Source organism: Stomoxys calcitrans, chromosome 3 (genome assembly GCF_963082655.1).
Source record: "Stomoxys calcitrans chromosome 3, idStoCalc2.1, whole genome shotgun sequence".
NCBI lineage: Eukaryota > Metazoa > Arthropoda > Insecta > Diptera > Muscidae > Stomoxys > Stomoxys calcitrans.
Genome location: NC_081554.1, coordinates 26,638,490 through 26,652,090, shown reverse-complemented (window position 1 = coordinate 26,652,090; position 13,601 = coordinate 26,638,490). Strand labels below are relative to the sequence as shown.

Genomic DNA, 13,601 nt, shown 5'->3' with positions numbered 1-13,601 from the left:
GGGGAGGGTATATAAGATTCGGCCCGGCCGAACTTAGCACGCTCTTACTTGTTCTATTATTACACCTTAAACCATGGGTATAAAGACGGAAATCTATGGAAATGTGTCTTCATATTTGTCCATATACTCGTATCTATATGACTGTTATGAGACCTACCCTCTTATTTGATTTCTTGAATACATTCGTCATCTTCTGAAGAAATTGTGTTTATCTTTAAAGGGAAGTGTTTCTTTTTTTAGGATTGGGATTCCCAAGTTCATTCTGGACGACCTTAACGTTTTACTTTTCATTTGTTTGTTCGTTTCAAATTTATTTAGGTGATAAGAACAAACGTTTGCCATAGATTTTATATAAAAAAGGCAAACATTTTAATACTGATTATTATAAGTTGCAATGAAGTTGTTGGTACTGGTACTTGGCAGCCTCATTGCCTGGGTTTCGGCGCAAGCTGTACAAAAGTGGCAAAAAAGTGAGGATGGTTCACTCTATTACATCGAAAATGAGCGCAAGGTAAGCGAAGCATATTTAAGGGATTTCATGTAGGTTAGGTAAGGTAAGAGGGGCAGTCTTTTACAGACTCACTTAGACAATTTTAAGTCCATTGTGATACCACGGAAGCGAAATACCAAGGGGTCTGGTGGAAATCGAACCCACGACCCCTGTACTGGTAATCCAAGCATGCTACCAACTCGGCTACCTGGGCGCCCAAATGGATTTCATGTAAAAAGTTTAAATTTTTCTATTATTTTATTTTTCAGTTCACTTGGTTTGGTTCCTGGAATGAATGTGCCCGCAAAAATATGAGCCTGGTTGCCATTGATAGTTATAACAAACACATGCAAGTTGATTCATTATTAAGAAAATTATATGGTGAGTAAAGTTAACAAGACCTTAGAAAACACTTGAAATTCAATAAACTATGAACATTTTGATTAATTTAAAAAATTTTATCTTTTTTTTTTAAGGTACTGGTCCTGGCCTCTGGATTGGTGGCAATGACAACGACTTGACTGATCGCTATGAATGGTATGCCACTGGCGAAATCTTCACCTTAACCTATTGGGGACCCGCTCAACCCAAACGTGGTGTCAACCACTGCATTCTAATATGGGAAGATTTTAAATGGCACGACTGGCCGTGTACCAACAAATTGGGTTTTGTTTGTGAGGAAAATCGTTTTCTTAAACAAAAATCCCAAGAACTGGAGGCCTTGAAAAAGGAATTGGATGATAAGACAATTGCTCCTACAAAATTTCGTAATTTTATCATGAACATTAATCCCACATTCGATCATGTGGTTTTGTCTGGCAATGAAAGTGTGTTGTTTCCCAATGATGGTTCGGTGCCCACAAAATAAATGAAAACTAGATGAATTTATAAAAAAAAGAGATGTCTTTACAATAAATTATGGTTTGTAAAACTGAGTACCTGAGGGTATTGCTGGACAGAGAACTAAACTTTAAATCCAACACGGAAAGGACGAAAGGACCATTATTAACTTAAAAGTGAGCAAGAAAATATGCTAGGCGCTGGTTGTGTAGTGGAGTTGTCTGACCTATGCAAATGCAACTTTGCCCATGAACATTCTATTAAGGAACAGGGGCAAACTTCTCACGTATCAATGTGTGTAGTCCGATTCAAGTTTAAGCTCAATGATAAGGGACCTCTATTGTATAGCCAAGTCCGAACGGCGTGCCGCAGTGCGACACCTCTTTCGAGGAGAAGTTTTTATATGGCATAGTACCTCACAAATGTCGCCAGCATTAGGAGGGGATAACCGCCGCGAAAATTTTATGATTTTCTTGCCAGGATTCAAACCCAGGCGTTCAGCAACATAGGCGCACATGCTAACCTCTGCACTATAGGATTATTTTATGTGCGTATAGTGTTAGCTTGTTCTGTAGCCTTCACTGTAGGATAGGAGTGTGCTTCTTTCCCTCCAATTCTGTTTGTGACAGCTACAAATATTGTTCTAAGATCCAATGAAGCACCTGCGTAGCAAGGGTGAGGGGATGCGGGTTTTTGGAGGCTGAAGCCCGGGACCCCCCACCTCGAAATTATTTTTTCTAAAGACAAAGTTTCAATGAAATTTTTTCTAAAGACAAATTTCTTATGAAATTTTTTCTATAGATAAAATTTGAATAAAAACTTTTCTTAGGACACAATTTCAACGAAATTTTTGTTTAGAGGCAAAATCTCTATGAAATATTTGCTGTTTTTTAGTTGACATGTCCCTTTTATTACTCAATCTCCTTATGTTTATTTAAATTCCTATGGATTTCTTATACCCTCCACCATAGGATGGGGGTATACTAATTTCGTCATTCTGTTTGTAAGACGTCTAAGACCCCATAAAGTATATATTGGGTTGCCCAAAAAGTAATTGCGGATTTTTCATATAGTCGGCGTTGACAAATTTTTTCACATCTTGTGACTCTGTAATTGCATTCTTTCTTCTGTCAGTTATCAGCTGTTACTTTTAGCTTGCTTTAGAAAAAAAGTTTAAAAAAAGTATATTTAATTAAAGTTCATTCTAAATTTTATTAAAAATGCATTTACTTTCTTTTAAAAAATCCGCAATTACTTTTTGGGCAACCCAATATATTCTTGATCGTGGTGACATTTTAAGTCGAACTAGCTGTGTCCGTCTGTCTGTCCGTCTGTCCATCTGTGTGTCGAAAACACGCTAACTTTCGAAGGAGTAAAGCTAGCCGCTTAAAATTTTGCACAAATACTTTTTATTAGAGAAGGTCAGTTGGGTTTGTAAATGGGCTATATCGGTCCACGTTTTGATATAGCTGCCATATGAACCGATTTGGGATCTTGACTTCTTGAGCCGCTAGAGGGCACAATTATTATCCGATTTGGCTGATGTTTTGTTATGATATCCAACAACTTTGCCAAGTATGGTTGACATTGGTTCATAACCCGATATAGCTGCCATATAAACCTATCTTAGGTCTTGACTTCTTGAGCGTCTAGAGTGCGCAATTCCTATCCGATTTGGCTGAAATTTTGCACGAAGTGTTTTTTTATGACTTCCAACCACTGTGTTAAGAATGGTTCAAATCGGTCCATAACCTCGATATAGCTGCCATATAAACCGATCTGGGGTCTGGACTTATTGAGCCACTAGGCGGTGGCCCATGACGCTGAACGCCTGGGTTCGAATCCTGGCGTGACCATCAGAAAAAATTTTCAGCTGTGGTTTTCCCCTCCTAATGCAGGCAACATTTGTGAGGTACTATGCCATGTAAAACTTCTTTCCAAAAGAGGTGTCGCACAGCGGCACGCCGTTCGGACTCGGCTATAAAAAGGAGGCCCCTTATCATTGAGCTTAGATTTGAATAGGACTGCACTCATTGATATGTGAGAAGTTTACCCCTGTTCCTTAGTGGAATGTTCATGGGCAAAATTTGCAATTTGCACAACAACCCCACTTCATGTAAAATTTCAGCCAAATCGGATTAGAAATGCGCCCTCTAGCGGCTTAAGAATTCAAGATCGGTTTATATGTCGGCTATATCAGGTTACGAACCGATTTGAACCATACTAAGCACAGTTGTTGGAAGTCATAACAAAACACTACATGCAAAATTTTAGCCAAATCGGATAATAATTGCGCCCTCTAGAGGCTCAAGAAGTCAAGATCCAAACTCGGTTTATAAGACAGCTATATCAAAACATGGACCGATATGGCCCATTTACAATCCCAACTTACTTACATAAAATTTTAAGCGCCTTGCTTTACTCCTTCGAAAATTGAGATATTGAGTTCATATTTTGCACAGACTCGTATTTTTTCCATACGCAGGCTAACATGCTAAGTTCTTGAACGGGCCAAATCGGGCTAAATGTAGATATAGCCGATAGACCGATTTGGCGATTTAGGGTCTTAACCCTAAAACAGGCGAATTTATTACCCGTTTTCGCTGAACTTTGGCATAGGGTCTTAAGCCTAAAACAGGCGCATTTATTACCCGATTTCGTTGATATTTGGCATAGTAAGTTCTATTAGGAATGCCGATAACCGATTAAAAATGGTTCAGATCCGAACTTATTTAGACATAGGTGCCATATAGACCGATTTGATTTGGGTCTAAAACCTATAACAGGCGTATTTATCATCCGACTTCGCTGAGATTTGGTTCAGTGAGTTGCATCAAGACTCCCAATATATGTACCGAATATGGTCCAGATCGGGCTATATTTAGATATAGCTGCCATTGAGACCGATCTTCAGTTTTAGTGCCTAAAGACCTTGAAAAGCGCATTAACCGATTTTGCTGAAATTTGGAACAGTGAATTGCACTAAGGGTCTCGATATCCGACCCGAATATGGTGTATATCGGATCATATTTACATATAGCTGCCATATAGGCCAATATGCCGATTTAGGGTCTTAAGCCTATAACAGGCGCATTCATTACTCCATTTCGCTGAAATTCAGAACAGTGAGTTTTAAAAGGCCCGTCGATATTCGAACTAAAAATGGTCCAGATCGGATCATATTTGGATATAGCTGCCATATAGGCTGGCAATTTTAGGTCTTAGGCATATGACAGGCGCATTTATGACCCGAGTTCGCTGAAATTTGGAACAGTGAGTTGTATTTAGACTCCTAACATCTGTCCGGTCCAGATCGGGCTACATTTAGATATCTGCTAGCTATGAGACCGATCTTCAGCTTTACCTTAAAATTTACATTCTCGGATTTTGCTGATATTTTAAACAGTGGGTTGCTTTAAGGCTCCCGACATCCAACCTAAAAATGGTTCAGATCGGACCATAATTAGATATAGCTGTCATATAGATCGATCATTCGAATTAAGGCTCAATCACATAAACAGTGCACTTATTACCTGATTTTGCTGAAATTTCGAACAGTTACTTATATAGAGCTTCTCGGCACTTGAACCGGACTATATTTGGATATTAATATGGATAGAGTAAGGTTAGGTAAGAGTGGCAGTCCTTCACAGAGTCACTTAGACAATTTTAGGTCGATTATGATACCACAGTGGCGACAGACCAAGGCTTCTGGTGGGAATCGAACCCACGACACCTGCACTGGTAATCCTAGCATGCTACCAACTGGGCTACCGGGCCGGGTTGTGCTACAATAAATTCTGATAGTAAATATATCCGTGGTAGTGGGTATCAAAAGTTCGGCACGGCCGAGCTTAATACTGCCGAACTTAATATGTTTTTACTTTTTTTTGAAGGTGGCTTGCTGCTGTTCTCTGGTCTCGATGACCTAGTGCTTCGAACCTTGCCTTTATGATATTTTCCTGCAGATACTGGAGCCACTGTGCCATTATTCAAGTTACACGTACACGGAGGCCACCGTGTTGTAGAGGTTACCATGTCCGAATTGGATTGGGTTCAAATCCTGGCGAGAACAAAAACAAGTAAAAACGTATTAAGGTTGGCCGTGCAGAATTTTGGATGTCTCAAACCATGGATATATTCATCATCCTGTTTTATCATAACTCCACAATCCTTAGTTTTATCCATATATGGGCTGGTCTGGATCATATTTGTTTCAGATTCCGAGAACTCTTATACAAGTCACAGTTTCAGCGAGATCGGGCAATAAATCCGACTTTTATGGGCCTATTACACTAAATTGGAATATCGGGCTACATGGCAGTTGTATGTAAATTTGGTCCGATCTGAACCATATTTTGTGATAACAAGAAGTTAGCATGTCCGCCTATGACGCTAAATGCATGGGTTCGAATCCTGGCGAGTCTATCAGAGAAAAAAACAGCGGTGGTTTTCCCTTTCTAATACTGGCAACATTTGTTCGATACTATGCCATGTAAAAACTTCTCTCCAAAGAGGTGTCGCACTGCGGCACGCCGTTCGGTCTCGGCTATAAAAGGTAGGCCCCTTATCATTGAGCTTAAACTTGAATCTGACTGCACTCATTGATATGTGATAAGTTTGCCCCTGTTCCTTAGTGGAATTGTCATGGAAAATTTAGTAGTAATAGTAGAAGGCCACCGTACCGCAGAGGTTAGCATGTCCGCCTATGACGCTGAACACCTGGGTTCGAATCCTGGCAGGTACATCAGAAAATTTTTCAGATGGAAATCTATGGAAAAATGTCTTTATAATTAACCATATTTTTATATGGCTCATATGAACCCCTATACCCTGATTTGATTTCTTGAATATATTTATCATATTTTGATGAAATTGGGTTTATCTTCAGAGGGAAGTTTTTTTTGGGAGAATTTGGATTCGCTACTTCATTGTGGACAAAGTTAATGTTTTAATTTTTAATTTGTTTGTATGTTTTCAAATTTATTTAGGTGATAAGAACAAACACTGCCAAAGACTTTGTATAAAAATGGCAAACATTTTCATACTGATTACTATAAGTTACAATGAAGTTGCTGGGACTGGTGTTTTGTGCCCTGATAGCCTTGAATTCAGCCCAAGTTGTACAAAAATGGCAAAAAAGCGAGGATGGTTCACTTTACTACATCGAAAATGAGCGCAAAGTAAGGGAAGACAATTTGAGGGATTTCATGTAAAAGTTTGAATTATTCCAAAATTTTATTTTTTTTTCAGTTCACTTGGTTTGGTTCTTGGAATGAATGTGCCCGCAAAAATATGAGTCTGATTGCCATTGATAGCTATAATAAACACATGCAAGTTGATTCATTGTTAAGAAAATTATATGGTGAGACCAACCCCTTAGAAAACACTTGAAATTTAAAAAAACAATTTCAAAATTTTTGTTTGTTTTTTTTTAGGTACCGGTCCTGGCCTCTGGATTGGTGGCAATGACAACGACTTGACAAATCGCTATGAATGGTATGCCACTGGCGAAATCTTTACCTTAACCTATTGGGGACCCGCTCAACCCAAACGTGGTGTCAACCACTGCATTCTAATATGGGAAGATTTTAAATGGCACGACTGGCCGTGTACCAACAAATTGGGTTTTGTTTGTGAGGAAAATCGTTTTCTTAAACAAAAATCCCAAGAAGTGGAGGCATTGAAAAAGGAATTTGATGATAAGACAAAATTTCGTAATTTTATCATGAATATTAATCCCAGATTTGATCATGTGGTTGTGTCTGGCAATGAAAGTGTGTTGGACCCCATGATGATTCGGTGAACAAAAATAAATGAAAATTAGAGGAAATCTTATATATAACCAGTAAAAGTGTGTTAAGTTTTGGCTGAGACGAATCTTGGGAACCCAAATCGGATAAAATGTACGACTTGGAAGGACTCAAGACTTCAAAAAGGCAGATCGGTTTATATGGGAGCTATGCCAGGTTATAGACCGATTTTAACTTTATTTAGTGCAGTTGTTCAATGTTATAACAGAACACTACATGAAAGATTTCATCCAAATCGGATAAAAATTGCGGCTTGTAAGTGCTCAAGAAGTGAAATCGGGAGATCGGTTTATATGGGAGCTATATCAGTTTATAGACAGGCTTGGACCGTACTTATCACATTGTTGAATGTCGTAACATAATACTATCAAATCGGCTGAAAATTAAGACTTCTAAGGGCTCAAGAAGTCAAATTGGGAGATCGGTCTATATGGGAGCTATCATCAGGTTATAGACCGATTTGGACCCTACTTGGCACAGTTGTTGGAAGTCATAACAGAACACTATGTGCAAAATTTTAGTCAAATCGGGCGAAAATTGTGGCTTCCATAGGCTCAAGAAGTGAAATCAGGAGATCGGTTTATATGGACCTATATCTAAATCTGAACCGATATAGCCCATTTGCAACCCCCAACGACCTACATCAATTCTAAGTATCTGTACAAATATTCAAGCGGCTAGCTTTACGCTTTCGACCGCTATCGTAATTTCGACAGACGGTCGGACATGGCTAGTTCGACTCAGAACGTCGAGACGATCAAGAATATGTAAACTTTAAGGGGTCTTAGGCGAATATTTCGAGGTGTTACAAACGGCATGACTAGATTAGTATACCCTCATCCTATGGTGGTTGGTATACAAAATGTTAGCACGGCTGATTTAAGAAAGTTTCTTGAATGAGATATTGACCGGTAGGCGAATGGAGATGTGTGTCTCAGTAGCTGTTTACATTCCATACGGCTTTCTTCATATAGGTGGGGTTGAAAAGAGGGTGCGAATATTAATCCGCCCCATGCTACTATGGACATTCACCTCTGCCATCTATTGGCTTGTTGTGCGCTCCAAATATTAAAAAGTAACCTCGAAAAAGAAAATCCTTAATTGTTTTGCATACCACTCCTCTAAGCTGGCTCATATCTTGAATTGAGTCCTCATCATAGCACCGGTGTCTGTTGGCCGCGAAAGTCATTTTCCCCACACGCCCTACACTTGCCGCACCGATTTTGCATAAGTGAGCTCATAGTCCAATGTGTCTTGTTATGATACCGAAAGCTATATTGACCTCCTTTTTACTTTCTAGCAGTAATAGCCTCGTTTTCTCATAATCCGATCTCCCCATAGGATTTTTGCCGTCCAACCGACCGTTTCGCTATTCCACAGTTTTACACGTGGGTTCGTAGCCCAGGCCCTTAACTCGGACTGTTTCGACACGAAAGGCTTTGGGTTAACTGTGTTTATTGACGGCAGTCCTCTGGCCTTCACTGCCAAATCGTCTGCTTTTGCATCTGCTATGGCCCGGCACCCAAACGATGGGAATCGTGCCATCCTCGGAGAAGGCATTCTTTTTACACTCTAAGACTGTTCGTGGCCTTACCGTCCTGGTTGTTATTGCCCTGATGGAAAGATTTTGACACTCGACGTCTTTGTGTGAAAACCATACCACCTCACGCATTCCCCGATCGCTGGGATCTCTGCCTGCAGGATAAAACAGATTTCAGTCCCTGGGTCCTCAATGTAGACCTCCAGGCCCACTCTGTCCTCTAGCTATGATCTATCTGTGTAACATGTATATATTGCCCAAAATCTGTGAGCCTTCTCAGTACGCTCCTGAATGTGACACTTCCAATTCAGTTTCCTGTTCAAGACCATTCCAAAGTATTTGACCTTGTCAGATATCGAAAACGTTCTATTGAGGAAACATTGTGCGTTAAATTGGCCCACCTTTGTCTTCCTCGTGAACAGGCATATTTGTGTCTTGTCTGGGTTAACATTCAGACCCCTGGGTCTTGCCCAGTCATATGCCATATGTAAGACCCTTTTGGCTCTTCTGCATCGCTGGTTCGGATCCTTATCCCTTAGAAGTATTATAACACCGTCAAATCACTCCTCAGTCAACATCCGTAATAGGTCATTTATTCACATGGATCTAGAAAACATAGTTTCCAATTAAAATGCTGAAAGAATCCATTGAGCTCTGCCCAACGTGCTTTTTCGTATAAAAATATTGACCGCTTCGGAAATGGGGAGAAAGCAGAATACGAAAATCGACGCTAAAACAATGCAGTGATCGGGGTTACCAAGAGGTGCAAGAATATTTACTTCATACTTTTCGTTAGGCGGTATTGAGTGTCCTGCCATTGCTCCGATTGATAGCTCAATATGAGGATATTTGTCTATCCTACTCCTCCCAATTTTGAAAAAGATGGCATTGGTCCTGTAGTACGCCATGCCTTTGTCTTAGCCAAACTTGTCATGGAGACTTGAACAATTCCCACCACAAGGAGAGTTCTTTCCTCATTCTCCTCCTTGTGAAATACTTCCCATTTCGAATTCGCCACCCTCAACCTTTGTGAGCGGGGGGATGTCGATCTTCCTCATAAGGTCGAGCTTTGCGCCCCAGGGAGTGTCGGTAGTTCCAACGAGCTATCTGATGGCATCAATACACACCGCCGACGCACAGTGCAGCGTTAAGATGTCCCCACTATACTCGCAGCTTATAATCCAATCTAAGTCCTTATTTATTTTTATACCCTTCACCTGTTTGTAACTACTCGAAGTATTCGTCTGAGACCCCATAAGGTCTATTTAGTCTTGATCGTCGTGACATTTTATGTCGATCTAGCCATGACCGTCCGTCTGTCTGTCGAAAGCGCGCTAACTTTCGAAGGAGTAAATCTCGCCGCTTGAAATTTTGCACAAATACTTCTTATTAGTGTAGGTAAGTTGGGATTGTAAATGGGCCATATCGGTCCATAACCGGATATAGCTGCCATATAAACCGATCTTGGGTCTTGACTTCTTGAGCCTCTAGAAGTCGCAACTCTTATCCGATTAGAATGAAATTTTGAACGACGTGTTTTGTTATGATATCCAACAACTGTGCCAAGAATGGTTCAAATCGGTCCAAAACCTGATATAGCTGCCATATAAACCGATCATGGGTCTTGACTTCTTGAGCCTCTAGATGGCGCAATTTTTAGCCGATTGAAATGAAATTTTGCACGACGTGCTTCGCTATGACTTCCAACAACTGTGCTAAGTTTGGTTCAAATCGGTCAATAATCTGATATAGCAGCCATATAAACCGATCATGGTTCTTGACTTCTTGAGCCACTAGAGGGCGCAATTCCTATACGATTTGAATGAAATTATGCACGAAGTATTTTGTTGTGATATCCAACAACTGTATCAAGTATGATTCAAATCGGTCCATAACCTGATATAGCTATCATATAAGCCGATCTACGGACTTGACTTCTTGAGCCTCTAGAGGGCGCAATTCTAATCCGATTTGAATGAAAGCACGACGGATCCTATCATTACCACCAACATACGTGTTTATTATGGTCTTAATCGGTCTATAGCCCGATACAGCTCCCATATAAATCGATCTCTCTATTTTACTTCGTGAGCCCCCAAAGGGCGCAATTCTTATTCGAATTGGCTGACATTTTACTCAGGTCTCCAGCATATAATCTAATCGTGGTCCGAACCGTACTATTTCTTCATATCGCTCTAATAGCAGAGCAAATCTTTTCTTTTATCCCTTTTTTGCCTAAGAAGAGATGCCGGGAAAAGAACTCGACAAATGCGATCCATGGTGGAGGGTATATAAGATTCGTCCCGGCCGAACTTAGCACACTTTCACTTGTTTTTACTATAACTAAATCGGTTGCGGTTTTTAGGGTGCTGGAATTTTTTAGTTGCGCCTAGATGAACTTGGCGTTGTGTTTCTTCTTAAATGTTTGTTTTCAAAAAAAGTTTTGGTGACAAAAACAAGCATTGCCAAAGATTTTATATAAAAATGGCAAACACTTTTGCATTGATTGTGCTATGAGTCAGAATGGGTTTGGTGGGACTGGTAGTTTGTAGTCTCATTGCTTTGGTTTCAGCGCAAGCTGTACAAAAATGGCACAAAAGCGAGGATGGTTCTTTGTACTACATTGAAAATGAGCGCAAGGTAATGAAATTTAAATCAGTTTTTGTCAGAGTTTAAAATATGCCAACTTTTATCACTCAGTTCACATGGTTTGGTGCCTGGAACGAATGTGCCCGCAAAAATATGAGCCTGATTGCCATTGATAGCTACAGTAGACATGTGCAAATTGATTCATTGATAAGGAAATTATATGGTGAGTAACATTACCAAAGCCTTAGTATTCTCTAAAATTTTATTTTTTTTCAGGTACCGGTCCTGGCCTCTGGATAGGTGGCAGTGACAACGATTTAACCGATCATTATGAATGGCATGCCACAGGAGAGATCTTCACCTTAACCCTTTGGGGTCCCGGTCAACCCAAAAGAGGTGACAACCATTGTATTCTTATATGGGAGGACTTCAAATGGTATGATGGGCTTTGCACCCTCAAATTGGGTTTTGTTTGTGAGGAAAATCGTTTTCTTAAACAAAAATCCCAAGAAGTGGAGGCCTTGAAAAAGGAATGTAATGGTGAGACAATTGAGCCAAGAAAATTTCATAATTTCATCATGAATATTAACCCTAAGTTTGAACATGTTTATTTGTCGGGCAATGACGGTGTGTTGTTCAACAATGAAAGTTCAATGCCCACAAAATAAATGTAATGTAATTGAATTTATGAATAAAGAAATATATTGCAGAAAAAATTAAAAGTTTACAAAATTAAAAGCCAAAAACTAACAGGGGGTTTTGTCGAACAGAAAACAAGTAAAAACGTGTTCAGCCGTGCCGAACTTTGGATACCCACCACCATGGATATATTAATCATCCTATTATATCTAAATAGGGGCTGATCTGGATCATATTTCATTCAGGTCCCGAAAACTCCTATACAAGTAACAGTTTCAGCGAAATTAGTCAAAAAATCCGCTTTTTGTGGGATTAGGACACTAAATTGAAAGATCGGTCTATATGACAGCAATATCTATATAGTTTGATAAGGATCATATTTGGATCGGATGTCGGGAGGCTAAAAAAAACAACTCACATTTTCAAATTTCAACGAAATCGAGCGATATAAAAAGCTTTTATGGGCTTCAGACCCAAAATCGGCAGATCGGTCTATACAGCAGCTATATCTAAATATATTCCGATCTGAACCATATTCAGGTCGGATGTTGGGAGTCTTAAAACAACTTACTGTTTTAAATTTCAGCGAAATCGGTTAATATATAAAGCTTTTATGGTCTTCAGTCCCTAAACCGGCAGATCGGTCTATATGGCAGCTATATCTAAATATAGTTTGATCTGAACCATATTCGAGTCAGATATCGGGAGGGTCAAAATAACCCACTGTTTCAAATTTCAGCGAAATCGGGTAATAAATGCAGCTTTTATGGGCTTCAGACCCTAAATCGGCAGATCGGTCTACATGGCAGCTATATCTAAATATAGTGAGGTGTGAACTATATTTGAGCTGAATGTCGGAGGGCTGAAAGCATTTCGTTGTTTCAAATTTCAGCGAAATCGAATAATAATTAAAGTTTTCATGTGCTTCAGACCCTAAATCGGCAGATCGGTCTATATGTCAGCTATATCTAAATATAATCGGATCTGGACCATATTTGAGTCAGATGTCGGAAGGCTCAAAACAACACACTGTTTCAAATTTCAGCGAAATCGAGTAATAAATGCCGCTTGTATGGGCTTCAGATCCTTTATCGGCAGATCGGTCTATATGGCACCTATATCTAAATATAGTCCAATCTGAACAATATTAGGATCGAATTACGGGAGGCTTACAGCAACTTGCCGTTTCCAATTTTCCCCAAATCGGGTAATAAATAAAGCTTTTAAGGACTTTAGATACTTTATTTGCAAATCGGTCTATATAGCAGCTATATCCAAATATGCTCCGAGTTAGCCCATTCAGGAACTTAAGCTGCGTGCAGCAAAAAGACGTATCTGTGCCAAATTTCAGCTTAATATCTCTATTTTTATACCCACCACCACAGGATGTAGGTATACTAATCTAGTTTGTAACACCTCGAATTATTCGTCTTAGACCCCATAAAGTATATATGTTCTTGATCGTATCGACCTTCTAAATCGATGTAGCCATGTCCGTGCGTCCGAAGCCACGTTAGGGGTCGAACGCGTAAAGCTAGCCACTTGAAATTTTGCACAGTTACTTAATATTGATATGGGTCGTTGGGGATTACAAATGGGCCATATCGTTTCAGGTTTATGGGCCATATAAATCGATTTCCCGATTTGACTTCTTGAACCCCTGGAAGCCACAATTTTTGTAGTGTTTTGT

The 13,601-nt window shown here is 39.7% G+C and overlaps 3 protein-coding genes across 3 annotated transcripts; all 3 read left to right on the top strand.

The window, feature by feature from the left end:
• The first annotated feature begins 371 nt into the window (after positions 1-371).
• On the top strand, positions 372-1,425 carry LOC106091432 (lectin subunit alpha). Its single transcript, XM_013257953.2, has 3 exons — positions 372-511; positions 760-871; positions 967-1,425. The coding sequence occupies exons 1-3, from the start codon at positions 395-397 to the stop codon at positions 1,356-1,358; spliced, it is 621 nt and encodes a 206-aa protein (XP_013113407.2). The 5' UTR covers positions 372-394; the 3' UTR covers positions 1,359-1,425.
• Positions 1,426-6,391: 4,966 nt separating this feature from the next.
• On the top strand, positions 6,392-7,168 carry LOC106091434 (lectin subunit alpha-like). Its single transcript, XM_013257955.1, has 3 exons — positions 6,392-6,513; positions 6,584-6,695; positions 6,769-7,168. Exons 1-3 carry the CDS (start codon positions 6,397-6,399, stop codon positions 7,134-7,136), a joined length of 597 nt encoding a protein of 198 aa, XP_013113409.1. The 5' UTR covers positions 6,392-6,396; the 3' UTR covers positions 7,137-7,168.
• A 4,025-nt stretch (positions 7,169-11,193) lies between these two features.
• LOC106091433 (lectin subunit alpha-like) lies at positions 11,194-11,940 on the top strand. Its single transcript, XM_013257954.2, has 3 exons — positions 11,194-11,323; positions 11,384-11,495; positions 11,549-11,940. Exons 1-3 carry the CDS (start codon positions 11,207-11,209, stop codon positions 11,938-11,940), a joined length of 621 nt encoding a protein of 206 aa, XP_013113408.2. The 5' UTR covers positions 11,194-11,206.
• Positions 11,941-13,601: the final 1,661 nt, after the last annotated feature.